Here is a 13,799-nt window from a genome sequence, read left to right on the forward strand (position 1 = left end):
TCTCGACATTTAAAATCCAACCAATTATAACCTCAGCAAACAAGAGGTCCAATCTTGAAAGTTGCTTGGACTTATTCATAATATTGAAAATGAATAAATGGAGATAAATTCTTTTTAACCAAGTTGAAAAAAAAAATATTATATCAAAACTACAAAATTTTATTTTCCCTATACCCTATTGGTCTATTTTTATCTTTTGAAATTTTGAAATTGATTTATTTAATCGAAAAGTGATAAGAATTGTCATACCGTAAACTGGGGTAAATTGGGACACATGGAGCGAATTGGGATAACGGTTTGACCATGTTGGAGCACAATATTTTGATTTTTTTGGTTGGTTTCGGTTAGAACAGACTCAGGCCAACAAAATGTGTACATCCATTTCCAAATTTAAAAGCTTTAAGTGCTCTAAAACCTGTTGTCCCTATTCAGACTGTAGTCCTGATTCACCCCCTGAACCCCGGTAGTGAGTTTAATACAAATAAAAATTACAAAAATAATCGATGGCCAGAATTCTGGAGAATTGATTTAATTGAAAAACTTGTTCTATGTAAATCTATATAGATTACATCTAGGAAATAATAATAGTAAAAACTAACTTAATCCACCTATGTGTTTGATGCCTTCCTCACTTTTTACCAACAATGGGTAATATGCGTGGTTTGGACAAATATTTCAGATATTTTTTTAGATCTAGAAAAATACTGGACTAAGTGGTCTTAACTCGAGACAGGGTTGCCAGATACTCAAAGTTGTGGACTCGTTTGAAAGGTCTTCTAATAACCTAATCAACGATGGGTCGGATGATGGATCCGGACATCGTTTACATGCATTTAAGTGAGATCCGGCTTCAAAAAAGTACATAAATATCACTTAAGTGGTCATAACTCGAGACAGGTTTTCCAGATCTTCAATGTTGTGGACTCGTTGGATAGGTCTTTCAATTACCTAACCAACGATGGGTTGGATGATGGATCCGGACATCGTTTACATGCATTAAAATGAGATCCGGATATATGTGAAAACACATTTTTATACATAACTTTTTAACTAGTTATCGAAACTTCAAACAATTCAATAGCGATGTATGGGACCCTAAACCAAGTCGATTGCCACTGGTTTGATCAAAATCGGTTCAGCCAGTGCTGAGAAAACTCAGTGAGAATTTTAGTCACATACATACATACACACACATACACACACACATACACACACACATACACACACAAGGCCTTTGTTCAGTTTTCGATTCTGAGTCAATATGTATACACGAAGGTGGGTCTTTGAGCTTTTAATAAAAAGTTCATTTTTAGAGCAGGATTATAGCCTTACCTCAGTGAGGAAGGCAAAACATCACAAATTTTGGACCAATTGCATTTTTGCCTTCCTCACTGAGGTAAGGCTATAATCCTGCTCTAAAAATGAACTTTTTATTAAAAGCTCAAAGACCCACCTTCATGTATACATATCGACTCAGAATCGAAAACTGAACAAATGTCTGTGTGTGTGTATGTGTGTGTGTATGTGTGTGTGTATGTGTGTGTGTATGTATGTATGTGACCAAAATTCTCACTGAGTTTTCTCAGCACTGGCTGAACCAATTTTGACCAAACCAGTTGCATTCGACTTGGTTTAGGGTCCCATACATCGCTATTGAATTGTTTGAAGTTTCGATAAGTAGTTCAAAAGATATGTATAAAAATGTGTATTCACATATATCCGGATCTCATTTATATGCATGTAAATGATGTCCGGATCCATCATCCGCCCCATCGTTGGTTAGGTAATCAAGAGACCTTTCCAACAAGTCCACAATATCGAAGATCTGGCAACCCTGTCTCGAGTTATGACCACTTAAGTGATATTTATGTACTTTTTTGAAGCCGGATCTCACTTAAATGTATGTAAACGATGTCCGGATCCATCATCCAACCCATCGTTGGTTAGGTAATTAAGAGACCTTTCCAACAAGTCCACATCATTGAAGATCTGGCAACCCTGTCTCGAGTTATGACCACTTAAGTGATATTTATATGCTTTTTTGAAGCCGGATCTCACTCAAATGTATGTAAACGATGTCCGGATCCATCATCCGCCCCATCGTTGGTTAGGTTATCAAGAGACCTTTCCAACAAGTCCACATCATGGAAGATCTGGCAACCCTGTCTCGAGTTATGACCACTTAAGTGATATTTATGTACTTTTTCGAAGCCGGATCTCATTTATATGCATGTAAATGATGTCCGGATCCATCATCCGACCCATCGTTGGTTAGGTAATCAAGAGACCTTTCCAACAAGTCCACAACATTGAAGATCTGGCAACCCTGTCTCGAGTTATGATCACTTAAGTGATATTTATGTGCTTTTTTGAAGCCGGATCTCACTCAAATGTATGTAAACGATGTCCGGATCCATCATCCGCCCCATCGTTGGTTAGGTAATCAAGAGACCTTTCCAACAAGTCCACAATATCGAAGATCTGGCAACCCTGTCTCGAGTTATGACCACTTAAGTGATATTTATGTACTTTTTTGAAGCCGGATCTCACTTAAATGTATGTAAACGATGTCCGGATCCATCATCCAACCCATCGTTGGTTAGGTAATTAAGAGACCTTTCCAACAAGTCCACATCATTGAAGATCTGGCAACCCTGTCTCGAGTTATGACCACTTAAGTGATATTTATGTGCTTTTTTGAAGCCGGATCTCACTCAAATGTATGTAAACGATGTCCGGATCCATCATCCGACCCATCGTTGGTTAGGTAATCAAGAGACCTTTCCAACAAGTCCACATCATTGAAGATCTGGCAACCCTGTCTCGAGTTATGACCACTTAAGTGATATTTATGTGCTTTTTGAAGCCGGATCTCACTCAAATGTATGTAAACGATGTCCGGATCCATCATCCGACCCATCGTTGGTTAGGTAATCAAAATACCTTTCCAACAAGTTCACAACATTGAAGATCTGGCAACCCTGTCCCGAGTTATGATCACTTAAGTGATATTTATGTGCTTTTTTGAAGCCGGATCTCACTCAAATGTATGTAAACGATGTCCGGATCCATCATCCGAACCATCGTTGGTTAGGTAATCAAGAGACCTTTCCAACGAGTCCACAACATTGAAGATCTGGCAACCCTGTCCCGAATTATGACCACTTAAGTTATATATGTGTACTTATTTTTCTGGATCTAAAAAAATAGCTGAAATATGTGTCCAATGTTACCTATTGTGAGCATGAGCATGAGCATGAGCATGGTTGTATGTGTCCAATGTTACCCATTGTTGGTAAAAAGTGAGGAAGGCATCAACCACATAGGTGGATTTAGTTAGTTTTTCCTATCTGTTTGGGTCTTTAAAGACAACACAAATTCAATTTTCGAAAACAGCGGTAATCTTGCATTGGATGGCAAACACAAGAATCCTAATTAATATTTATAATTTGGACTTGATTGAAATATGATTTTTTTTAAGACTAAAAATCTGATTACTATCCAAAATCCAAGAATGATTGTTTTAACAATATTTTTTCATGCTTTAAATTTTTTTAATAGTTTTTGCAATCGTTAAATGTATTAACTGTTATGTGGGTTATGTTATATACAGTTATGTGGGTTCATAAAAAGTGTAGCATGAACAAGATCAAGAAGAAAAAGATTTCAAAATATAGTTCAATGTCTAAATTAATACTATTTATTTACCTTTATTTTTTTCTGTTTCTGTTTCCAAATTTCCGAAAAAATCTTTCATCAATAATGAACCATCATTAAATAAGACATAAACGTAAAATAAATGCAGCTATTTATAAAAAAATAAACAATTCACAAGTACATAAATGAAAACTAAAAAAAAAAGAAGCATTTCCACCGATAATTATAATTAAATATTAAATAACAAAATTGAAAAAAATAGTTTCAAAGATTATCAGATAAATATAATTTCCTGTTATTCACCGAAATTGTGGTAAAAAAAATCGTTCAAGAGTAAAATAACAGCAGGTCAACATTCTGATCTGTCCTAAATTCTACTTTAACTTATAAAAATTTGAAGTTTTAGGCTTAAGCGATGGAACAAAAGTTCAATGAATGAGATTGTGCACGCAAATCTAAAGATATTTTTCTCAGTTGAGCGATTCTCTACCAAAACCGGAAATGGATTTTATTTGTATTTTTTGATTTGGCTCAAACTTTGTAGGGGCCTTCCCTATGACCAAATAAACTATTTTGTGTGATTGGTTCACCCATACAAGTCTCCATACAATTTTGGCTGCTGTCCATACAAAAAATGGTATGTAAATATTCAAACAGCTGTAACATTTGAGTGAATTTTCTGATCAATTTGGTGTCTTGGGCAAAGTTGTAGGTATTGTTGAGGACTTTTGAGAAAAAATAGGTACACGGAAAAAAATTTGCAGATTTTTTAACAACTTTTTTTTTACTAAAACTCAATTTCCAAAAATATGTATTTTTTGATTTTCGAGATTTTTTGATATGTTTTAGGGGACAAAAATCCGCTGAGCTATAGAGAAACATGGACAAAAATCTGCTGCCGAGTTATGATATTTTGAAAAAATAGTGATTTTTGGAAAAAATCGATGTTTCATGCAAAAATAAGTTTGACATTGCTTGATATTCAATGTTTGGCCCATTTAAAATGTAAGTCTTGATTTAAAAATTTTCAAAATATTTTTTTCGAAAAGATCGGAAAATTTCACGAATGATTCATGTGTTAACATTGATAATCGGACCATTAGTTGCGGAGATATCGTCATTAGAAAATTGTGGGTTATTTTGGTGAAATTAAGAAAACTTCAATTTTCGTGTTTCTTTTTTTTAAAGCGGTTCTATCTCAGCAACCCGAGGTCCAATCTTCAATGTCTCTTAGACAATTTTATAGCAAATTTTCTTAACTTCTCAAAAAAAAATAGTTTTGGAAATGGTCACTTATGGTCACTATTTTTAAAAATTGAAAAAACTGCAAATATTTCGCTAAAATCAAACTTTCGGTGGCTATATCTTGAAAACGGAGCCCTTTATCAAAAAATCTGTAAAGTACTTTTCGATTGCAAATTCAATTTTGCATTAAAAAATAATGTCAAACTTGTTTTTGCATGAAACTTCGATTTTTTCCAAAAATCACTTTTTTTTTCAAATATTCATAACTCGGCGGCAGATTTTTTGACCATGTTTCTCTATGGCTCAAAAGTTGCGGATTTTTATCCCCTAAAACATATCAAAAAATCTCAAAAATCAAAAAAATAGGTATTTTGGGAAATTGAGTTTTAGTAAAAAAAAAAGTTGCAAAAATATCTGCATTTTTTTCCGTGTACCTATTTTTTTCTCAAAAGTCCTCAACAATATCTACAACTTTGCCGAAGACACCAAATTGATCAGAAAATTCACTCAAAAGTTACAGCTGTTTGAATATTTACATACCATTATTGTATGGACAGCAGCCAAAATTGTATGGAGACTTGTTTGGATGAACCAATCACACAAAATAGTTTATTTGGTCGTAGGGAAGGCCCCCACAAAGTTTAAGTCAAATAAAAAAATACAAAAAATAAAAATGGTCGAAATCGGCCGATTTCGTAGAGAGTTGCTCAGTTGAATAATATGCAAAGTTTGTTGTTATTTCGTGTGTATTTAAATGCGTTTGTTTGTAATTTCACAGTTGACCAGACAAAGAATGGTTGTTTGAAGGGTTCGTGTTCAGCTTATCTTAATCCAGCGTAAATTCCAGGCAGTTCCGTTTCCATTTTCCAGCAGTATTCCAAGTGGTCAGCGATATCCGCTCTAGTACACGGTGGCATACGGCGAGTAAGCCGAGTAGGCAACCGGGGCAGCTCCGTAGGTGGTGGCGTACGACGGGTAGGCGGCTCCGTAGGTGGCCACCGGAGCGGTGTAGGTGCGGTAAGCGGCCGGGGCAGAGTAGGTCGAAACGGCAGCCGGAGCGTAGCTGGAGTAGGCCACAGCTGGGGCAGCAACTCCATGGTAGGTGCTGGAGCTGTACACGGTCGGGGCAACAGCACTAACCACCGCAGGGGATGAGTAGGACACCACCGAGGACACTCCGGGGCGGGCGGCCACGGCGGCGATGGCGAGGGCAGCGATGAACTGTAGAGGGTGAAAGATTGAAAGGTTAGCTAGAGGGCAATGCTAGAGGACAACGGTATCGAAGAAACTTACCAATTTGGCGAACATTTTCGAAATTGAGGTGGTTCTACTGTTGCGAGTAGGTGACTTGGGCAGGTTGACTGATTGGCTGTGATTGAAGTTACGTTCCGAAGGTTGTTCCTTTTATATGATATTCTAACTCCAAACGTCCCGGTTTAATTATTGCCCCCAAAAAAATGCTTACCAAACCAGCATTTCGCGTATATATATCCAGTGTGTCCATCCGTAATAGGTGGCGTGAAGAACGCGGGAGACTTCAACGAGGGGAAGGTAAAAAACAGGCGACGAACCGTGCGCTCACCGGGAACGACCGAAAAAAATCGAGCGAACAAAAAAAAAGAGTTCTAAATTTCAAACATATACAAGACGGAGCACGTATGTCCAGAACTTGACTGATGACTTAGAACTACCCGGTACGTATTATGATGGGTGGGTAGTTAAGAAATGCTTGACATTTGATAATCACGACCACCGACCGGTTCGTTTTTTTTTTGCGATTCCTGAAGTTGGAGGCACACGAGTATGTGGCGTAAGGAGCCACACCCATCCTTAAGGATTTGTCGGGAAAGGAAAAGCAAACCTGATTTTGCCAAAAGTTTTACTGGTTTAACTACATAACTACTTTGACATTTTCAATTTAGAAAATTGTAATATTTGCATAAAAAACCCAAACTAATAACAAACCATTTTTTGCCATGGTTACCCTACGGGTTAAAAAAAACTTGATCCAGAATTCCAGAAACCTGCTGATCCGTTTCACTGGTCAAGAACCAGGCTGACATTTCGACTACATGAACGCTTGAGGGAGCAAGAAGTGGTCAATCATCTCGTGATTTGAAGCTTTGTCCAGAGCTGGCTGACCCTCCCCTTTGGGGTAGCTAATAAATGAGGATCAGTGGCTAAATAGTTAGTAAGGATATCGGCATTACGCAGCAGGTTTGAGGCCGGCTGCTTGACGTTATGTACGATCGCGATCTTTTGGAGGCGAGAGCAGTGACTTGGCTAAATGTGAACCGACGACGCGTGAATCTGGAGCGTCCTTCAGGTAATAGCTGCTCGACATGGTGTTTTGCGAGAAGGCGGATGTTTTCACTGTAGTTATGTAATTACTTCAATCGATTGCCAAAACAGACTGGAAAGTGCTTGAATAAATAGTGTAAATGAATCTTGCTTGTTTTTCTGTATTTATGGGACTGATTCAATACACAAAAAATCGAATAAAAACTGTCTCGTAACTTGGAAAAAACACTTTTTTTTCATTTGGCAAAAAAAGTTAATAAATTAAAAAATTAAACAATTAAACAATTAAACAATTAAACAATTAAACAATTAAACAATTAAACAATTAAACAATTAAACAATTAAACAATTAAACAATTAAACAATTAAACAATTAAACAATTAAACAATTAATCAATTAAACAATTAAACAATTAAACAATTAAACAATTAAACAATTAAACAATTAAACAATTAAACAATTAAACAATTAAACAATTAAACAATTAAACAATTAAACAATTAAACAATTAAACAATTAAACAATTAAACAATTAAACAATTAAACAATTAAACAATTAAACAATTAAACAATTAAACAATTAAACAATTAAACAATTAAACAATTAAACAATTAAACAATTAAACAATTTAACAATTAAACAATTAAACAATTAAACAATTAAACAATTAAACAATTAAACAATTAAACAATTAAACAATTAAACAATTAAACAATTAAACAATTAAACAATTAAACAATTAAACAATTAAACAATTAAACAATTAAACAATTAAACAATTAAACAATTAAACAATTAAACAATTAAACAATTAAACAATTAAACAATTAAACAATTAAACAATTAAACAATTAAACAATTAAACAATTAAACAATTAAACAATTAAACAATTAAACAATTAAACAATTAAACAATGAAACAATGAAACAATGAAACAATTAAACAATTAAACAATTAAACAATTAAACAATTGAACAATTAAACAATTAAACAATTAAACAATTAAACAATTAAACAATTAAACAATTAAACAATTAAACAATTAAACAATTAAACAATTAAACAATTAAACAATTAAACAATTAAACAATTAAACAATTAAACAATTAAACAATTAAACAATTAAACAATTAAACAATTAAACAATTAAACAATTAAACAATTAAACAATTAAACAATTAAACAATTAAACAATTAAACAATTAAACAATGAAACAATTAAACAATTAAACAATTAAACAATTAAACAATTGAACAATTAAACAATTGAACAATTAAACAATTAAACAATTAAACAATTAAACAATTAAACAATTAAACAATTAAACAATTAAACAATTAAACAATTAAACAATTAAACAATTAAACAATTAAACAATTAAACAATTAAACAATTAAACAATTAAACAATTAAACAATTAAACAATTAAACAATTAAACAATTAAACAATTAAACAATTAAACAATTAAACAATTAAACAATTAAACAATTAAACAATTAAACAATTAAACAATTAAACAATTAAACAATTAAACAATTAAACAATTAAACAATTAAACAATTAAACAATTAAACAATTAAACAATTAAACAATTAAACAATTAAACAATTAAACAATTAAACAATTAAACAATTAAACAATTAAACAATTAAACAATTAAACAATTAAACAATTAAACAATTAAACAATTAAACAATTAAACAATTAAACAATTAAACAATTAAACAATTAAACAATTAAACAATTAAACAATTAAACGATTAAACAATTAAACAATTAAACGATTAAACAATTAAACAATTAAACAATTAAACAATTAAACGATTAAACAATTAAACGATTAAACAATTAAACAATTAAACGATTAAACAATTAAACAATTAAACAATTAAACAATTAAACAATTAAACAATTAATCAATTAAACAATTAAACAATTAAACAATTAAACAATTAAACAATTAAACAATTAAACAATTAAACAATTAAACAATTAAACAATTAAACAATTAAACAATTAAACAATTAAACAATTAAACAATTAAACAATTAAACAATTAAACAATTAAACAATTAAACAATTAAACAATTAAACAATTAAACAATTAAACAATTAAACAATTAAACAATTAAACAATTAAACAATTAAACAATTTAACAATTAAACAATTAAACAATTAAACAATTAAACAATTAAACAATTAAACAATTAAACAATTAAACAATTAAACAATTAAACAATTAAACAATTAAACAATTAAACAATTAAACAATTAAACAATTAAACAATTAAACAATTAAACAATTAAACAATTAAACAATTAAACAATTAAACAATTAAACAATTAAACAATTAAACAATTAAACAATTAAACAATTAAACAATTAAACAATTAAACAATTAAACAATTAAACAATTAAACAATTAAACAATTAAACAATTAAACAATTAAACAATTAAACAATTTAACAATTAAACAATTAAACAATTAAACAATTAAACAATTAAACAATTAAACAATTAAACAATTAAACAATTAAACAATTAAACAATTAAACAATTAAACAATTAAACAATTAAACAATTAAACAATTAAACAATTAAACAATTAAACAATTAAACAATTAAACAATTAAACAATTAAACAATTAAACAATTAAACAATTAAACAATTAAACAATTAAACAATTAAACAATTAAACAATTAAACAATTAAACAATTAAACAATTAAACAATTAAACAATTAAACAATGAAACAATGAAACAATTAAACAATTAAACAATTAAACAATTAAACAATTGAACAATTAAACAATTAAACAATTAAACAATTAAACAATTAAACAATTAAACAATTAAACAATTAAACAATTAAACAATTAAACAATTAAACAATTAAACAATTAAACAATTAAACAATTAAACAATTAAACAATTAAACAATTAAACAATTAAACAATTAAACAATTAAACAATTAAACAATTAAACAATTAAACAATTAAACAATGAAACAATTAAACAATTAAACAATTAAACAATTAAACAATTAAACAATTAAACAATTAAACAATTAAACAATTAAACAATTAAACAATTAAACAATTAAACAATTAAACACTTAAACAATTAAACAATTAAACAATTAAACAATTAAACAATTAAACAATTAAACAATTAAACAATTAAACAATTAAACAATTAAACAATTAAACAATTAAACAATTAAACAATTAAACAATTAAACAATTAAACAATTAAACAATTAAACGATTAAACAATTAAACAATTAAACGATTAAACAATTAAACAATTAAACAATTAAACAATTAAACAATTAAACAATTAAACAATTAAACAATTAAAAAAAAAGCTTTATTCGAACCATAAAAAACTTATTTGTTTGAAATGTTTCAGGTTATTGATAAACATCATTGTGTCGCTAAGTTTTTTTTTTCTTTTTGTTTTTTTTTATGAAAAGTTAAAAAGAAAGAGCTGTGTGCTGAAATGAACGTTTTTTTTTCGAATTATCCGTTATGTTCAAGATCAAGCGTGTCATTGCTTTTACAGCTGAATATATTTTGGCAGTTTGATGTTATAGTTTTCGCTGAGTAATGAAGTGTTTTAAAACTTTTAGTTTGTATGCTAAATGTTGTCACATGAGCAATGTTTGCGTCGGAAGTCGGTAAAATTTAGTGAAGCAAAAAAGGAACTAAGTGAGAGTTTCTTGTTATGATATTCCCGTTTTCAATCAAAATACAACGCCTGGAAGAATAATGCCCAAGTCTTTTACAAGCAAATGAGCACAAATCCATTGATTCGAGCGAACTCAATCGATAAAGACAGCTTTCATATGGACAAGACCCCAACGACTCCAAATCAACTTCCAATCTTAATTTCGACTATCTTAAGCCTTGTTGATTCCAACTTCAGGTCCTTAAAATTCCCGGCGCCATCGACAATTTATTTTTGACGAAAATAAAACCAACAATTACGAATGATCTATTAAAATACTTGCCAACGTCATTAAATTATTTTAGATTGAAAAAGATTCCGAAATGGAATAAAATTGTCCACAAAATGCAAAACACAAATATTCATATTTCTTGTTTCATATATTTTGTTTCGTTCTTATCTCACTATCGCAACAATAACATCACAAGTCCTGGATCGAGTTCATCCAAGCCATAACGATCTGCATCTACACACGCGCATTCAGTCCTTGGTTGGTGGTTGGTCACTTCTTCAGCAGCAGCTCCTCCTTACAGCAGGTACGGGTTGTACCGGTAGGCCGCGTACGGGGACGCCACATAGGGTGCGGCGGCGAACGGAGCGGCAGCATAAGGCGCAACACCGAACGGGACAGCAGCATAAGAAGCAGCGGCGAAGGCACGTGCCACCGGGGCAATCGGGGCGGTGTAGGCCAGAGGAGCTGGGCCAGCAGCATAGGCCACTGGAGCGGCGACCTTGGCCACGGCCGGAGCGTACGCCAGGGGAGCGGCAACTGGGGCGGCGGTGTAGGCCAGCGGCGCGATTCCGTTGTAGTTTCGGGCAACGACCTGCGAGCTCTGGGCGGTCACGAAGGCGGGACCGGCCGCGGCCACAACCGGGGCACTGTAGGCAGCGTACGCTGCCGGGGCAACCGCGAGTCCGGGCTTGGCGCAAACGCACGAGATGGCCAGGGCGGCGATGCAGATCTGTGGAAGAAGTTGGGATAAATTGTTAAAAGTTGATTTGGAGAAGCAAGAAGTTTGGGTACTAACCAGCTTGGTGAACATCTTGGATTGTTTTTGAGGGTTGAGTGTGTATTGATTGAAGTGGTCGAGTTGACTATGATTCTTCAACCGTCAGTACGTACTTTTATATGATTAAACAATTTTGTTTTTGACCAGCACTTGCTTACCCCTCTCCGGAGGGAAGTCTCCGAGGCATTCTCAACAAATCGTTCGCAAAATGTCGGCAGAATTCAGTTCAAAGGTGGTGGGCACATTATTCGAAAATGCTCCCCCCAAGCCGAAAGGTGTTTCATCCATCAAAGAGACACCACATACTTTTCGTCAAGTGTAAACTGACCACGGCGGGTGATTAAAATTCAAAGCATAGCCCGATAAGTAAGTCGCGCAAAACCCCGCGATTACCCCGCTGCAACTTCTCCGAGCAATCGGATGGAAGTAGTTCAGCTATTGGGACAACCTTGACGGGGTTGGGAAAGCCGCGGAACACGCGGTGAGGTGAAATGTTAGTAAATAAGCTGCCATTAAAACAGTAGCGCAAATGCGTGCGCGTGATGGATGGATTTTCGCCTAGTTTGGGAAATTTTTATGACCTATTGAAAGAGCACTCGTACTCGCAGTACAGTTAGAAGTTCAAGGTTGGCACACTGGTGGTCGTGACGGTTTTGTTGGTGACATTGAAATATTTGTTGGTCGATGACACTCTGTTAGTACAATTTTATCATCTCATCTGGTTTGAGAGTTCGAATCAATTAAGTACTTCTTATGTTTTAATATTTGTGGTTAAATACTACTGGTTTTAAGGAAACCATCAATCACATGAATCCAGTTTGATTCGATAAAACGAGAATGAAATTAAATATTTATGCAAACGCATTTAGTTATTTATAATACAAAAATAAGTTTTTCAAAGAAAGATTACAAATTTAGCTTTTGAAAGAATGTAAATATAATAAAAGTTTGTCTAGATGATAGTGAAAATTTTACTGGTCGTGATATTTTTTCACATATTTCATCGATAATCAGGGTGGCCATGTTGCCAGAAAAATCGTTTCTCTGTTCCACATTTTCAAAGGTTTTTTTTTGTAAATTTCAAACAACTTTTCGATTGAAATGAACGAGTTTAAGTAAATATCTTGAAATCTAGTAAATATTTATTTGATGAAAATAATAATTCAACCTCTTAAAGCAGAAAAATAATTATAACCATGTGAATTCTATAATATTTTATTTATAATTTTGAATTGGCAATGAAAAATTAAAAATTTTAAGTGCAGTTTAAAAATAGTGTTTTTGAGTTTAAAAAACAGAAATTATGGGTTCGATTCCCATCTGCTGCAACCTTCCATCGGATGAGGAAGTAAAATGTCGGTCCCGGCCTTGGTTGTTAGGCCGTTAAGTCATTCCAGGTGTAAGAGTCGTCTCCATGCCATAAGTACAAACACACCAAACCAAGCCTACTCCGGTGGAATCGCTGGCGGCGGTCACAATCCAAAGATCGTCAGTTCAAACACTGGGGTGGAAGGTTCCTTGGAGTAAAAGAGGTTTGGGTGCTCTCCCCATTCAAGCCTTCGGACTCCTAGGTTCGAGCAGAAACTTGCAATAGAGACCACAAAAGACCCGGGGGTCGTTAATGTGGATGGTTTGATTTTTTTTTATTTGATGATATATTAAAAAGCATGTAAGACGAAACTTTTACAGGTTAAAAAAGAATTAAAAAAAAACAGAATCTAATATCCAATAAAAATTTTATTGAAAATTTCAAATAAGCACAAAATTTAATAAAGTGGACTTGCACGAACTCCCTGATTTTGACATAAAAGAAAAATAAAAATATTACCTCGAAACTTATAGTTTTT

General features: G+C 32.5%; 2 protein-coding genes across 2 annotated transcripts; both read right to left on the reverse strand.

Annotated features, from left to right (window-relative positions):
* Window positions 1-5,630: 5,630 nt before the first annotated feature.
* LOC120428349 (cuticle protein 16.5-like) lies at window positions 5,631-6,355 on the reverse strand. Its single transcript, XM_039593350.2, has 2 exons — window positions 6,196-6,355; window positions 5,631-6,123 (listed from the first exon to the last, which is right to left on the reverse strand). The coding sequence occupies exons 1-2, from the start codon at window positions 6,208-6,210 to the stop codon at window positions 5,803-5,805; spliced, it is 336 nt and encodes a 111-aa protein (XP_039449284.1). The 5' UTR covers window positions 6,211-6,355; the 3' UTR covers window positions 5,631-5,802.
* Window positions 6,356-11,303: 4,948 nt separating this feature from the next.
* Window positions 11,304-12,075, reverse strand: LOC120428342 (cuticle protein 21-like). The gene is made up of 2 exons (XM_039593340.2): window positions 11,971-12,075; window positions 11,304-11,904 (listed from the first exon to the last, which is right to left on the reverse strand). The coding sequence occupies exons 1-2, from the start codon at window positions 11,983-11,985 to the stop codon at window positions 11,470-11,472; spliced, it is 450 nt and encodes a 149-aa protein (XP_039449274.1). The 5' UTR covers window positions 11,986-12,075; the 3' UTR covers window positions 11,304-11,469.
* Window positions 12,076-13,799: the final 1,724 nt, after the last annotated feature.

The sequence above is a fragment of the Culex pipiens genome, chromosome 3 (assembly GCF_016801865.2).
Source record: "Culex pipiens pallens isolate TS chromosome 3, TS_CPP_V2, whole genome shotgun sequence".
NCBI classification, from domain to species: Eukaryota; Metazoa; Arthropoda; class Insecta; order Diptera; family Culicidae; genus Culex; species Culex pipiens.